Raw genomic sequence first — 16294 nt, 5'->3', positions numbered from 1 at the left:
GGGACTGAGGCGCAGGCGCGGCCACGGGCGCGCGGCCGCCTCGCGCCTTTCCCGCCCCGCCCCCGGCGCGCTCCGCCATTGGCTGGGCCGCGGCCTCTCGCGCCCCGCTTTGTGCAGCCCCGGCGCCCGTCGAGAGTGGGAGGGGAAACCCCGTGCGCGCCGCGCCGCCATCTTGGGCCCGGGCGGGGATGGGGGCGCAGCGGAGCCGCCGGAGCTGAGCCCGAGGCAGCGGCGGCCGCAGGCGGGGACCCGCGGGGAGCCACAGCCGCACGGAGCCGCGCCGAGCCGGCCCACCTGGCCCACCTGCCGCCCCACAGCCTGAAGCCGAGCGCCTCAGCGCCCAGCGGGGGGGGGCTCCGCGGCCAGGTACGGAGGGGCCGGGGGGGCCGCGCCGCCGCCGCCCGTGCTCGGCCCTGTGAGGAGGGCGGCGGCGAGGCCCTGTAGGCCGCGGTGGCGCCTCCTCCTTCTTCTCCTCCTCCTCACGCACTGGCAGGCCCGCAGCGGCCGCCTGGGCCCGGTAGGGTGAGGCCGGCCCGGTAGGAGCAGGCCGCTGCCGGGCCTCGGCCGTGAGGGGCCTCGACCCTGCTCCCGGCCCGTGCCGCCGCCGGGAGGCTCGCTGGAAAAACAGCGAGCGGGGGGGTGGGAGCCGTGCTGCTGCCCAACGGGGGCTGACAGGAGCCTTCTCTGGACTCCTTTTGTCACCGCTGCTGCTGCCCAGACAAGTTACTTTGTCACCTGGTTGTCTGGTGCCCACTTGCACTTCATCCATGAGGGTTCTGTGACATCTCTGCACAGTTTTGTCTTGAATTAAAATTATACTGAGTTCTCCTTGCAGTAATGCCAGGAAAAAAAGCGTCTGCTTTGGGGCTTTCTCAGGTTAAGGTTGTATTGCTTTGGAGGAGGTTACATGGTGTAAGCTCTCTAGGCCTTGGAAGTATTGTGGCTTTTTTTTTTTTTTTTTTCAAATATAAAACTATGCCTTGGTTCATGATATAGGTGCTTTGTGTCCTACATCGCTTCAAACCCCAAGATGGAAATCTTAATTCTCACAGTTACTGCACGTTGTGATACGGGACATGTGCTTTGGGATCTTTCTGTTGTGGTTTGGATCGAGGGCCTCTTGTGCTGGGGCATTGCTCGGGGATGGGAAGAAGATCGCAGCCCTGGGGGACTTATTAAGCCCTGTGGTGTTCAGTTACTGTGATTTAAGGAGGAATTTAGTGGTTTTCTGTAGGGATTTAAACAAGTCATAAATCTGAGTTGAAGGAAGAACCTCCTGTTTTTACTTTCTTTTTAAAGAAAAAGTTACTGTAAAGGACAGTAGCTTGAAAGCAAACCTGTTATACTGGAGGTACCAGGATTCAAAATGTAAATGGAACCATTAAAGTCACCTGCTCACCCTTATGCATCCAGTGGAACCTTATTATGATTCTTATTTTTTGCTGTATCTTTCTGGAACAAAGGAGGTAGACCTTAATTTTGTTCTAAAACCTTATTTTATTTTCCCCCCTAAGGTGATGACTCCAAACAGTTGCATGTTGTTCTGATTTCTGAGACTGAGAACAGAACTCTCCTGGTTTTTGTGTATACTGCCCCTAAGCTTATCTGATATCTCTGGAACTTCGTTCCTCTGCTGCCAGGACAGACACGTGGTACAGGTTAGGCTCTTATAGGAAGAGGAAACTAGGATAAATGAAGACATACAAATGGATAAACAACCATGGCTAAGAGAATGGACATCGGAGAAAGTGCTACTGATGAGGGCAGGTATGCAATATTTAATTCAGCTGCAGTGCTAGGGTGTGGTTAGCCAGAAGTGATGTGTGTGCATGTGAATGCAGGAAGCTCAGGAAACAAAACGGCAGAACTTGATAGGGTGTGAAGCCATTTAAAGGATAACCAGCACGGTCTGTGTGCGGCCGGACAGCTGCTGAGCAAAAGGTGAAGATGGCATGATACACTGACTTTATTTTAAATCAAGGCTGAGGCTTTTTAAAAAGGAAGAATGTAAAACCTGTGAATTCTTTAGAAGTCCTCACTAGACCTCAGGCTGAGTTAGCGTGTTTAACATGATGAAAGAATCTAGCAAGTACACTTATTCTGAAAACAGCTTGAAAGAAGGTTCTGCATAGCAGCAAGCTCATTAGTCTGAGCCCAGAAACATGCAGGCCTTGTGCATTTTCAGAGAGTAACTGGACATGGAAGTAATGAGGAAATACAAAGTGACTTTCAAAAGCAACTCATAAGAAGTGTGCTGGACTGCTGTCACTGGAGATGAGTTCAGCCAGATTCACTTGTGCTTGGCTTTATCAGATGCTCGCTGAAGTCAATCAGGGGAACTAGGGAGGACAACTCTGGAAGAACTGAAGAACGAGTAAGAAACTGGCCAGCAGGAAGTAGGCTTATGAAAGAGAAAGTGTTGGGCTCCTAACACAGCCTGCTCATGGGACTCCCTGGGGATCAGTCTCAGAAGAAGTTGGGCTTTTTAAAGACGAGCGTACAAAAACCCCAGTAGAGGAGGGGGTGGAAAACAACAGGGAGGCTGGGGGGCCGTTCTCTTAAAGAGGGCTGAGATGTTTAGGAAGACCTAAATCTCCTCGGTGCATGGAGGTGATGGAACCACAATGAAATGTTAACGGTACCTTGGAGCTTGCTACAGACTTGTGAGGAATTCACCAATTGGGTGTATTTGATAACAAAACCGTTACTACCTTCCAGTGTGGTATGTCTTCACAGGAGGTGACAACTGATGAAATTACAGACTATTTCCAGCAGCCCTCTAAAGGAAGGTACCAGTTAGACTGCGTTGTTTGGTGTGTTTGACATCAGGGGAATAGTAAAATAATGAGTTGAAACAATTCTGCCTCTCACTAGATTTCCCTCCCTCCCCTCTGCGCACTTGTATCGATCTCTTCTCAGTGTTCATTGTGAATTAATGTCAGAGTAAACATGCAGGGAAGGGAGGAAGGATTATGCGCTGGGAAGGATCATAACTACCTGTTAGTTTTTGTGTAGAGATCTAGAATCTGTTCTGAATAATAGTGGTTGCACACAGTTCCCCTTATGACTAACATTTTTTCCAAATGAAAAAAGCTAACATCTTCTTTTTAAAAGTTGTTTCTGTTTTTGGATGTGATGGTACAGTGACATTGTCTTTTATAGAGGGAAATTGAACTTGCCCTCTGAGTTTCTCTTCTGTCGCATATCCCTGAGGAATGACCAAAAGAACACCTGGGTGGCCAGATGATACTAAAAAAAAAAAGTGCTTCAGATTGACTAAGTGGTTGTCTGGCTGCAGGGCGGTATCTTTTGAAGGGGAACCTGTAATATTCAGGCTGTCCTGAGTTGGAAGCTGACACCTCTGCAGACAGCTATTGTTTTTTGTGGGGGTTGCCCAGCTAATGGATTCAGCACATGCAGCGTGTAATAAAACCTGTGATTACAGGTTCTCGTCTCCTCTAATAACACACTGTTTCTTGCTCAGCATAAAGCTATGAAAATTCTCCATGCAAATGGCATCCAGTGAAGACTTGAAATGGGCTATGTCCCTGAGCTAAGCTCTGAGGAACTGCATGGGTCTCATGGAAGCTGCTGTGGCTGTAATTATCAACAGCTGGGTGCAGCTGATGAGTTTGGTGGTAATGCACCTCGCACTACCTTGTTTCAGCTTGTACGGGTGGGTGCTCGTACTTGGAATAAGGTGTTAGTGAGATGGCAAAATGCTGGTGTAGTGCTTGGTGAGAGGAAGAAATACAGGTGTTGCTAGTATCTTAGTAAGGTCGCCTTTCCTTTTTTTTAAAAAAGGAAAAGATATACAGAAAATGGATTGTGGTGACACCTTTAGAAATTAATCTAGTCCTAACTGCAATGCAGAAGTGAATTGTAGAGGTTTTGGTTTTGAAGCTAGCAAAACTGTGTGTATAGGGAAGCATGATCCTCTGGCTAGTTGCTGTTCTGAAACAATGCTCTGAACTCCGGGGAAGTTTTACCTCTGAAAAGGAGCCAGGACTTGTTCTGAGTTGGCAGACTTGCTTGGAAGAAAGATGGCAGGCAGACCAACCCTCCAGCCCCAACCTCTGCTTTCTGGTACGAGTAAGCCTATGGTTGGTTAACTTTGATGTCGTATTGTGTAACAGCAGCAGTGGCTGAAGGTAAGTTGTGTGCCAGTCCTGGGGCTCTTCCTACCAGCACGGCCACTCCCTGCTCCCACCCCTCAGGGGACAGCTCTGAACCCCTGTATTGGGAACGTAGAGATCGCGAGTGTCTGGAGCAGAGGGCTGTGAAGTGGGAGTGGAGCACCAGTTCCTACAGATGGCTGAAGCTATCAACAATATTAACCCTTGGCGTTAATACGTAGCTGATGTTCTGTAGTTACTGAATTCTGTTGTGGGCTGGTCTTGTCTGGACTTCCTTCTTCTTCTGTGGGAAATGCTGAGCTTGTAAGCTTTAAGGCTGAATTTTTCCTGTGCCTTGTCTGATGAAGGGGCTGAAGTGTGACAACACTGAACATTTCAGATCCACCTTCATTTTTAGAACTTGAATATGTTACAGCAGGGGTTGTTGTGTGTCCACCTAGTGAAGTAATGGGATGATGTAAAACTGTGAAAAGCTTGAAATGTGTTACTACTAGCAAGGTTCTGTCTCGTTAAGGAGATTAAAATGCTGTTAGCTGCAAGGTGGAATAGTTTAATCCCAGATGATTTACTTAATGTCTATAACTCTCGCTTAATATTTTCATTTCTGCTGCCTGATTCATCTTTAAACGGGGGGGGGGGGAAGGGATGTCAATTTTATTCCATGATTTCAGTGTAGTTTGAATTCCTGCTTATCCTCACTGGAATTTGAATGCTAAAAGCCTTTATAAGAGGCCATCTGTTCTTCAGGAAAGATTCCTGACCTTAGTATTAATTTGGAGTATTTCAGCATCTCTTCTGTAGCATGACCCTTGGAATAGATTCCGTACCAAAGCATTGCTTTATTACTCAGTTTAACCCCAGAAGCTGTTTAAACTTAGTATCCATCTCTGTAAGCTGTCAATACATCTGTCATACGCAGTAACTTCTCCCTGAACTATCTGGGACTTGAGAGAAGCTCTGGGCTCATGGCTTCAGTGCATTTCTCAGAATTGCTGCTAATAATCCATTTCTTTAACTGTGGAAAGAGCACATTAGGCTCTGGCTGCACCCAGTGGGGCCTGTGGTGCATGTCCCCTCCACGAGGAGCCTAATGTCCCTCTCAGAACGAGGGTGAAGTTCTCACAGTGAATGTGACCTGAAGTCTGCTAAGAAATGGGTGGGAAGGGGTAACTGACTTTGTTGCCAAGCTCAGAATTTGGTTTTCTAGCTCTCACTTTGAAGTGGGAACTGATTTTGATGCGTAAGTTCCAAAGCAGTGACAGTTTCTTTTATACTGAAATAGCTCCGTTACAGAATTCGTTACTTAAAGACCGTAACAAAAACTGACGTACCTCAGCAAGCAGAGTCCAGCAAACAGAACTGTGTATTTGTCAGGAAAGATTCCAGTTAGAGACTCACTGCAGATTGTGGTGAAGCCTGCACAGGGGTCCCGGTTTGTCCACTCTTTTTTTTAAAAAAAAAAAAAGTCTTCTCCACCTTGGAGAAGAGGAAGAACACGTGGAGATGGATTCGGAAGTCTTGAAGTACAGGGTGCTTGAGCAGTGCCACAATAACTTGAATTCTAACCAGCAGTTACTTGTTGGTATTTGCCAGTGTTGGAAATAACCAGTGCCTCTGAAGCTGATACCGTAACTGGAATCTTTCTCTTCCAGGAGACATGGCACTGCAATCGCTGCCTCGCTCTACAGCGGACAAAGGGCAGTGTGTTGTCAGTTCTGGGTGTGAATCTGTACTCAGGAGAGTGGTAAAAGCTCTCTGAGCAGTTGCTGCTCAGATTAAGACCCCAGGGGTGGCGGCTCTGTGGGCCGGCTGCATGTGGCTTCCCCTTGCTGCCATGGAGGAACTTCCTCTGAAACTTACTCGATGGAAACCACCGCTCTTGGAACCAACACGGTGCTTCCTCTGGAATTGTTTTTGCCAACATGGACAAGAATTATGCTCCAAAACAGTCCTGTGTTTACTATCATGGATTAGGCTTGGTTTAATAGGATAGCGTCTGTGCATGTTTAGGACTGAGTGTAGATAGATGCTTTGGTTATGGCTTGGGAGAGAAGGCCTTGATTTCCCATATCTTGAGCAAAGCCTGGAGGAAAGGTGCAGGTCGTGCAAACCCTGCTTACCTACCTGCTGCAGCCGTCCCTCCTCCAAGGTCTAGATAGGAGTGTTTGCTCTAAACCTCAGCCGGGCGACGCAGCGGCTGTTGGCTGTGTGCTGCGAATGAGATTCCTTGTCTGTCACCTTTCTTGTGGCTGCAGGTCAGTGTTGGGGGTTAATCTTGGCTGAGGAAACACCAGTTTGCTTTTTAGAAAGGTACAGGCTCGTAAGCTTCCCTGTGTTTTCAGTTCTTTGCAATATTGCTTCAATTTGTCATGTGGATGACACATGGCTGAATAGAAACCTTTCTAGCTGAAGCCATGTTCTGTATTACAAGTGCTGCTGTGCTGCTGGCTGGCTGCCATGTAGGAACAGGAAAGGAAGTGGTGAATTCCTAGCAGAAATCTTCACTTGCTGAACTGATCACACCTATAACTCTTAACCTAAAACCTGGGACAGAAGCAGGCATTTCACTCCAAAATGACAAAGGTGAATCTGGGCAGTACAGACTCGCGGTTCTGCTAGCTGATGTTAGTTGGTAAGTCAGTTTACGTAGCTGAAGCCAGTTCCAGTTCCTTCTACACGGGAAAATTCTGTATTATTGGAAGTACTTAACCCAAATCTAACTTCAGTGCTTTCACATCTACTGCAGAACATAGACTAGTGAGTAAATCTTACAGGACTGGTGAGCTATACTATTTAAAAAAAAAAAAAAAAAGCTGCTAAGCCCAGCTGTAATGCAGTGCTGCTGTGCTAACCAAGCCGCAGATGTGTTGACTAACTTCCTGAACATCTGACTTGTGGCTTGTGCTGCTTTTCGGACCTGGGCATATCCAAGTCCAGGCTCCAGTGAAGGCTGCTGCAGCATTCCTGTGCTGCCTTCATAAGGGATTCTTAACTGCTGGAGGCAAACTGCGCTGTTTGCTTCTGCTAGGAGTCTCAAAAGTGTGGTAGTAGTTCCAAAAAGCTGGTTTTGTTAATCCTCTTCAGGCTTTTCTTTTGGAGTTGAACTTTATTTTCAGTTCACATCAGCTGTTTGGTTGGTGAGTGCTGGTCTACTCGGTGACTGTGCAAATCAAGAAGCTCCTGCAGCTTTTCAACAGCATGGAGTTTTTCCTGATAAAGCTGAATGAGTACTAAGAGCGTGTGTCTGTTCAGAGTTCTTGCTGATAGAGGTTCAGAGCACACGATATGGATATAGGAGTCTTGCTGGAATGGCTCTGGCACTGGTTCAGGGTTTGGGGAAGTACAACAACACTTGAATGTGAAAGGAAAGACTGCTGGGGGAGAGAGAGGAAGGGTGTTTTTCCTTGCTTGTGTAAGCTAAAGCGGGTGAATTGGGCTGAGTTTAGTGAATAAGTAGCAGTTCTGATATGTTTTTATTTTTGTTTCTTTTTTTAGTGCCACAATGGCAACTGCACCTTACAACTATTCCTACATCTTTAAGTACATCATTATTGGTAAGTATGAAGTGGACACATACCTATCAGTGCTTGTATCTGTGATCCTGCCTACAAACCCCGTGCCTGACTGTTGTTGACTTCTGTCGCGCGTTAGCTGCTGTAGCATTAATTCTTCTGGTCCAACTTGTCCAACCTCAGTCTCTCACAAATTGCCATGCTTGCCCTGAAACTTCAGCCAATGACAATATAAAGGCAAATGCTTCTGTGTGCTGGTACAGCTGGTGCCAAGTGGACTGGGGCAAGTACCAAAGAATACTCTGTAGAGTTCACTTCATTGCTGAGGTCCTCAGCAAATCACTGCTCTTCTTGACATACTTCAGTGTTCTTGAACATCTTCCCTGCTAGGGCCATGGCACTTAGCCCCTTGCACAGCACTAGGGGGAAAAAAGGGTTCTAAAAACTTGTGCATGTTGTCCCTGAATCAGGCTTATGGCTTAATTTAGGAGCATCTCTAAATGCACTGGAGATGGGAAGAGCTTTTGTGATGGCTTCTCAGATGTGTGGACTCGGGTTTGTAGCACTGTTCCTGCTTTCCCACCATTAGCCTCAAAGGTCTTAAATTTTATTGGAGACAACCCAAGTGCTAACTAAAATCCCTTGCTTTAGGCTTATAAGCCTCTGTTAGGCTATATTTTTGTGTTGGAAAGGTTGCATTTAGCTGCAGCTTCCTTGGCTATTTAGAGCCAGCAACTTGATTGCGTTTATTACTCTGCTGGAAGAACTGGTGTTGCTGTTAATTGTTTAATTCTTAATGATCTTGCGTACGTGGCAGGGATCTGCAATCTTGTAAAGGTGTGTGAGTCGGGGTGCTGTGACAGCATCAACCAGTGGAAAAGTGGTACTAAAGATCTTGCTGTTTCTCGCTGTGGGTGTTGTGTAAGGGGATCGGTGGAAGTGAGGCAATTTCTTGGTGTGTTCTGGTTGGCTGTCAGCACTTTCCATGTGCTTACTGGCAGCTGGAGGTGACAGGAGGAGGGCAGGCACTTTGAAAGTGTATTGCGCTTCCATTTCTTGCAGGTCAGCTTGCGACCTACTGAAACAGTTGTGAAGTCAGTAATGCAGGCGGTCTTCTATGTGTTTCTGTTCTGCCCTTACTTGTAACCCTGCACCTGTAACCAAAACGGCAAGGCGGATGTTGATAACTTTTTAGTGCTGTAGCCAGGCGTAGAATGCTGCGTACCAGACCTGGGGGAGGACTGGCTGCCTGTGTCTGTGCTCTTGTTGTGTGGAATGAACAAAATGGACTTGTTGCGACAAAGATGTGGTGTCAGCCTTAACTGTTCTTTCTGTAACAGGGGACATGGGTGTAGGAAAGTCCTGTTTGCTTCATCAATTCACAGAAAAGAAATGTGAGTATAAATCCACAATATTTATTCAAACTGGTAAACTTCATCCCTCTTTCCTGCCTTTCTGCTTCTGTCGTGCATGAGCTTGATGCATTGTCTTTCTGAACCTAGGTTTGTTTCTAACCATGTGATTGTATGCTACTTGCTCAGTTTTTTGTTTGTTTCTGACTCGTGCAAACATGGAAACAAAATGCTGATGCACTAATAGCAAGAGTGATGCTTCAGTCCTAACTGAGTGGTGGGAAGACCACGTCCATTTTTATAGCTCTTCCAGGGAACTGTGATATGAAACAAAGTGAGATTTATGGTTTGAATTGTGCATGCATTTAATACTGGTATATCTCAAACACAGAGTTGTCATTTTTAAAGATGAAGGAATGAAAAGGGGAGGCAGTTCATTTTTCTTTGTTTGCAGGCTTAAGTAGCACTGTCGTTCTCTGTAGTTGCTGTGACTCATGACGCTGGGGCTGCCCTGCGTGATGGTGATTAAGGCTTACTGCGTTCTGTCTCCACTGTAATGTTTCCTCATGTATGCTATCACAGCAAATTAACAATTTATCTTCAATTTTTCTTACCATTGTGCATTGCATCAGTTTGCAGTAGCTCTTGAACTCCTGTGACTTTCCTGTAGCTCACACTCAGTGGATAAGTCTGTAGTTATCTGTTAATTCAGTGCTGGTCTTTATCCTGCACCGCTCTAGATGTGGCAATGTGTGTACAAGCTGTGGTTTAAATATTCTTATTTTCTAGTAGAAAGTAGCCTCTCTTAACTGCTGCTTTTAATCAAAACTCCAGATGACCCAGTTGTTTAAATGCTGCTTTGCATATGGTTAAATTCATGAATGGGTGGTTCTGTGTTTTTTTTTTTAATTATTGAAAAATATCAGCATTGAGTAGAACCTGTACAGCCAAACCAGCGTGTCAAACACCTGTACTGCAGGACTCACTCTAGACGGCTTGAATATGTGTTCATCCTTTCTCAACTTTCTTGATTCCTCTTAAAGATTTGAGAATTTTTCTTTAAAAATGAAATTCTAATTAGAAGCTGCTTTTTTGGTTTTGATTGGCCATATGATAGCTACTGGTGAACCTGGCTTTTTCCTGTGGACAGTCATGCTGTTACGCCATCTGAAACAACTTGGATGTTTTGTTTCTCAAGTGTTAGAGGCTTTTAACTGCATCTTGCTAATTCTTTAAAGCTATCCTTTCCTACTGGATTAAAATAGCTAACCATTTCTGCAAGGGTAGGACTGAGAATCAACTGTCTTGATATCTTCCAATGTATACAGCTAAATGGTATCAGCGATAAGATTTATTAGATAAGATTCTTTTTTACTTCTAAAAACTAAGAACAATTCAAGAAATAATTTTATTCTTTAAGTGATACAGTTTAGTTACTGTAGCTGTAAAAAGTCTTTTAAATGTAGCCAACATAAAACTGATGGCAGTAAGATCTCTGTAGCAAGGAGACCTTATGCTGGAAGGATCTGATCTTCCCTCTTACTTTTCATGACAGTTATGGCGGACTGCCCCCACACAATTGGTGTTGAATTTGGCACAAGAATAATTGAAGTTAGTGGCCAAAAAATTAAACTACAGATTTGGGATACAGCAGGACAAGAGCGATTCAGGGCTGTCACACGAAGCTACTACAGAGGAGCAGCAGGAGCTCTCATGGTCTATGACATTACCAGGTAAGATGCTGCTGGCACTTGTAGCTGTGTGCGCTTCAGAAGCTGTTTGGGTACTGCAGCCTTCTACTTTTCTTCATCTTGTCTGTCCTCTTGACTTCATTTAAAGGACTCTGTTGGGATGTCGTGCATGAAGCTTCTTACACTTCTTATGTTAATACTTTTTAAGCATTTAAAAAGCTGAAAATGAGATATAGGGAACCAAGTGAACTGTTTTTCTTGGAAAACTTTGCTGCCAACAAGCCCTAAGGATCTTGCAATTTCAGGTCTTGGCTGCCTGTGTTGAAGTTGGCTAAAGAACTGGCTTTCTCCTTGGAATTACCCCTCAGCGTATGGATTCTTCTCTTCCTGGTGATGGAGGGAGGCAGAGGATTCCTGCTGCTTGTCTGGCAGGAATGTTCTTAGAGTAGGCATAGGGCAGAATATTCCTTCTCTTGCAGTGGGCTGTGTAAACATGCTCACCGTTCTCTGCATATGTGAGAATTGGAGGACGAGCCTGCGGAGAGGCGCGGAAGTCAGACTTCAGTGAAAGGAGACCACATAGAAGCTATCCCCTTCTCCTTTCACAAATGACAAAGATACTGCTAAAAGAATAATTAGATGTGCAACATGACGTACTTCTGCCTTCATGTCTCCCATCATCCTTTGAGTCTGTTCTTGATATTCTTCAAGCACCTCTTGTTTTTAGACACAGGCGTATCGCCTGTTTGCTTAAATCGCAAGTAAAAAGCAAGTTACTGCATGTACTGTTTGTTACCAAAGCTCTGTACTACTGTACAGGGCTCTGAAAGAGTGATGGGGAATTCTTCAGTGTTTTATACAGCACAATGTGAGTGGTGGCCTTGTGAAGTCAGCAGTAGTACTGCGACACACTGGAAGTGGGAATGGGGCTGTCTTTCTGTCTTCTGTTTGTGTTGCAAGAGTTGCTCTGTGGCTTGTTGAAATCTTGGTGCAAGTCCAAACAAGATGCTGCTGTTTCTTCTTTTTTGAGGTGGGGAGAGATTAGGTATGATGTGTTATTGTGGGTAATGGATGCTAACTGTACTGCTGACTCTTAAGTATTTTAAGAATTCTGTAGCTAAAACCTGTGCTCACTTGATTCTTTGCAGAAGAAGTACGTATAATCACTTAAGCAGCTGGCTGACAGATGCAAGGAATCTCACCAATCCAAATACTGTAAGTTGGACTCTACTTAGCTTGAAATCAAGGTTGATTATCTCGAAGTGAGAGTTAGAAGGCTTGTGCCAAAGCATCTGGAGTGGTCACAGTGTTCTTTAGAGAAACTGCCTGTGTTTCTCAGCTACTTAGTTCTGAGTTATCCTTATCCTTATGTCCCCACGCTGCAGTACACTGGTAACTCTTCCCTTACTGCAATTGGTGCAAAAGCATAGGCTCCTGTGTAGGAAAATGACGGTTCTTCCAAGAATCTTGCTCTGCTTTACTTGCTTTTTGGGGCCTATTTTCAGCAGTTGGAGACCAAAATTATATTGCTTCTGAACAATCCTTAACTGCTGTTACTATTTTGCCTTGCTTTGTTGGTGGTAATGAAGTGAATGTGAACTCATCTTAGGCTGGAATGTAAATTGAATCTCAAGCAAAAGCTGTCCAGGTCTCTGGAGGGGTGGGGAGGGAAGAAGGTTCTGCTGTGTCTGACTAAACAATGAAATTGTCCTTCAGTCTTTTGTGAATGGCTCTAAAATACGTTATAACCAAGCTCATAGGAAGACTACTGTGGTGAAAACTGCTAGATTCTGGCTAGATTAGCAGGTGATTAAAAAAAAAAAAATGCAAGAAATGTGGTTCAGAGTACAACTTTTCATGAATAAAGAGTAGGAGTGCTGCTTTTTTTTATGACCACCTCATGAGAACAGACTAAAGAATTTGAAAGTGGCAGCTGGGTACTGTTCCTGACTGCATAGAGGGAGCACTGCTAGAACAGCGTCTTCCTGAAGATGTATGGGTATTGTAGCAGCACTTTTCTGAACGCTTCATTTTTCTTTTTTCATCTTGTAATAATGAGGTTAGTAGTGAAAAAGATAATAAGCCTTTTCTCAGACTAATTTTCTCTCTTCTGAACTAGGTGATAATCCTCATAGGAAATAAAGCAGATCTGGAAGCACAGAGAGATGTTACGTATGAAGAAGCCAAACAATTTGCTGAAGAAAATGGTGTGTCTCTTTTCTCTCGAGGTGTTACATTTCCTACAAGATAGCGATGTTAAAGTGAATCCTCACCCTTGATAGATGCAAGCTTGCACATCCAAAGTAACGTAGTTATATGTACAAACTTCTACTGTGCCTCAGATAGCCTGGCTTAATTCTAACTGTGCTTGGTTTTAGAAATCAGCTTTTGTATTGATTACTTAACTTGGTACTAAATGATATTTGATGACTAAAGTAGTCTCTTGCATGCAGTCTGAAGGTCACAGAACATGACTGACTGGAGGCTATTTGAAGTGTATTCTGCATTGACAGTTCAACTTCTGTTTCTAAACAGGTTTATTGTTCCTTGAAGCAAGTGCAAAAACGTAAGTCACTTCTGTCTAGAGTAATGTATCAGATGTGATCTGTTTAGTTATAACCTCTGTATTTCTCTTAAGTATAGCCATGAGGTTCAGGTATTGTAAGGCTTTACAAGTGGAAACACCTTTAAATCGTCTTAGTGTAAGGTAAGGGTAGCCTGACAGAACAGAAGGGATAGCATCTCCAGATGTGATGATAAATATGGTTCTGAGTGGCACCTGTTTTAATGGAACCTTTAAAACAAAAAGGTTTTGACTAACAGTCACTCCACTGTCTTACAGCTTCTTTGAAACTCGTTGGGTACATGTGGCTCAATGTTTGATTATTTTTGATATTCTGTGTTTTGGGATGGAGTGGTACTCAAGGCTACTCCAGGCAGATTTAAAGGCTAGGGGGTGAATTACCATATCAGAAATTGTCCTGCAAATGAACTATTAAACTTCACGCATGTGCTTTAAGTACTGTAAGCTTTTCTTTCTCGAGAAAAGAGGACCAGGTAGCAACAGCTTTCACTTGGTCATCTGTCAAATCCCAGCAAGGGTGTCTAGTCAGCTGCCTCCATAGCCTGCTTTGCTGTGCTGAAGTGTAACCTAAATAACTCCCGCTGCTCTCTTCGTAGTGGAGAGAATGTTGAAGACGCATTCCTGGAGGCTGCCAAGAAAATCTACCAGAATATCCAAGATGGAAGCCTGGATCTGAATGCTGCAGAATCGGGTGTACAGCACAAACCATCGGCTCCGCAGGGGGGGCGACTAACCAGCGAACCCCAGCCCCAGAGAGAAGGCTGTGGCTGCTAGTGACCTCTGTTTCATGGCTTCATTTCTGACCTTTCACCTGTCTGTTGGGAGCAGTGCTTTTGATTGCTTCCATGTCTTCTGTACATCTTATTGGGTTTAATTAAAACTGAAACAAGTTTAACACAATACTAAACTGCTAAACAACTTTAGATGTAATCAGGTTATCAAAGGCAAGTAGAGTAATAAAACCTCTCCTGCATGGTAAATCTAGAAGTTTTTTTTCCTTGATTGTCCTTGTGATAGTGTCACAGATATGTAATTTAAACTGAGCACTGATGCTGGACTCATGATTTTACACTTTCGCAGGGCTTTGTCTTGTACGGTTTAATTTTATGGTTCTTCAGCCTTTCTTCCCCACCTCTAACTGTGTAGAGCTGTCCATAGTAAAGGATAAGTTTTTTGCTGTGAAATGACTTCTGATGGTAGAAAGGGGCTCTGTAACGATGTGCTTGTTGAAAGAATTCCCTGTGGTGTGCATGTTGGGGGCAGGGGTGGGCTGGCACAGGAGTGTACAACTTGCACAGGGAAACAAACCATTCATTCTTGTGCTCATAGCTTTACATCATTTTTTGCCACTTTTATCCTCTACATTTGTTAACAGAACGTAAATATGTATAAAATTTGAAGGAACTGAGCTAACAGTTAAATACATCCTGTGTATATGATTTTAATGAAGAAAATGATTACTGGCATTAGAACAGTATATAAGAAAGTATCAGTTTGTACAGTATGACCTATATGTGGCCACATGCCCCCTTAGTGCAGATATAGGTGTAACTGCAGTTCACTAACATAGGCTTAACTCCTCGGTGTTGACAGTGGACATTGTGCTGGGGGAACTCTAATCCCACTGCAGAAATTAACACTAGTGGAATCTGTCGTTCATCTTTGCACTGTGGTATATCTATGCCATTTTATTAATCCTGTTCTGTGCAATCAGCAGTGTGCTAACCTGCTTTCTTCTGTAAGCATTTTGCATTATTGGGCTTCATTACCTGCCTTGCATTGTATACAAAGGCTGGTTCTCTTGCACACCTTATGCTTTTATACCTTTAACTTTTTCAATGGTCAGATACTGAACTGGACAGTCAAAACAACGTGCTCTCTGGGGATTTTTAGCTACTGTTGTATTTTAACAGTACTGTGTGAGGGTTCCTTCTAAGACTTGGGCTTCTTCAGAAGAGAGTACATCCTTCATCGGGTGACGCAACCTGTAATACTTCTGTAAAGGGGAGATGTCAAGTGGTGACTGTGCACATGTGGATTTTGTAGAACTGCATGTGGGGTTTACTATGTTGTCAGAATTAAATGTGTTGCTCTCGATGCAGTACTGTATTTCACATGCAGCTTCACTTGGAAAACATCAAATACGGCTTCAAAATGGAAGGGGGTAAGTGTTCAAATGTCCAACCTCTAGTCTTACTGCAGTGTTTAAAATACAAAGTAGTCTTAAAATCTCTCTCTAGACACTAAAACTATACAATGTTCAGACTTGTAAGTCAACAGTGGTACCAGAGTATTGTACAGTCAATGTTAAATAAAAGCCAAAACTGGAATGTGCAAACAATAGGATTTGGGTAACTTGTGCACTGTCCCTTTGTTTTGTCTGGTAGTCTTTTTTTTTCTTAAACTAATATTCTTAAATAGATGGCTATGTTCAAATCTACAGCTAAAGTGTCCTGCTTAAACCAAGGTTGCACCACAAAGGGTTTGCCCAGGGACCATGACCTGCTGCTGACATGAAGTTTGGAAGTAAATGTTCTAATGACTACAGCTTGTTGAGGTGCAATACCTGTATTCCCAGAAAAAGTTACAGTAGGTCTTATTGTTTCTGTCACAGAAAGGATTTGTTTGGACTGCTGTACTCCTCATTTGATGTAACAATGCTATTAATCTAAATATTTGTAAATAAAGTACCTGTATCTAGATAAACCAGAGTGGCTTGTGTTACTTGCTCTGGCTCTCTCTGAGTGGTAATGTTCCTTGGGAGCTGTTTAATAGGAAAGGAGCCCCACTGCAGTCCCTCTACCACTGCAGCTGGCTTGCAAAAGCTGCTAATGGGTGCCCTTGCAGTGATGGCTGTGTTAACTTTTAGGAGACCTTCATGGTAAGAATTTCACAGCCTTTTTTTTGCCAGTGTCTTCTACTGCTAGAAAACTTAACAGGCCAGTGGTGAGTGCATCACAGGGTACACTCCTAGTGAAATGTGATACTTGCTGCTTAAAAAAGGTTACATATCAATAAC

The 16294-nt window shown here is 44.2% G+C and overlaps 1 protein-coding gene across 2 annotated transcripts; it reads left to right on the top strand.

Annotated features, from left to right (window-relative positions):
• The first annotated feature begins 137 nt into the window (after positions 1–137).
• Positions 138–15981, top strand: RAB14 (RAB14, member RAS oncogene family). 2 transcript variants are annotated; one of them, XM_035341916.1, is made up of 9 exons: positions 138–366; positions 1515–1767; positions 7632–7690; positions 8989–9042; positions 10556–10733; positions 11840–11906; positions 12811–12898; positions 13227–13257; positions 13872–15981. In XM_035341916.1, the coding sequence occupies exons 2-9, from the start codon at positions 1721–1723 to the stop codon at positions 14047–14049; spliced, it is 702 nt and encodes a 233-aa protein (XP_035197807.1). In that variant the 5' UTR covers positions 138–366; positions 1515–1720; the 3' UTR covers positions 14050–15981. The 2 variants fall into 2 exon arrangements, with proteins under 2 accessions (XP_035197807.1, XP_035197808.1); XM_035341917.1 differs by lacking the exon at positions 1515–1767 and having other exon boundaries at positions 139–366.
• Positions 15982–16294: the final 313 nt, after the last annotated feature.

Source organism: Oxyura jamaicensis, chromosome 17, assembly GCF_011077185.1.
Source record: "Oxyura jamaicensis isolate SHBP4307 breed ruddy duck chromosome 17, BPBGC_Ojam_1.0, whole genome shotgun sequence".
In the NCBI taxonomy this organism is placed as follows: domain Eukaryota; kingdom Metazoa; phylum Chordata; class Aves; order Anseriformes; family Anatidae; genus Oxyura; species Oxyura jamaicensis.
Note: the sequence above shows the minus strand (reverse complement) of the source record. Positions and strands in the feature narration are given on the sequence as shown.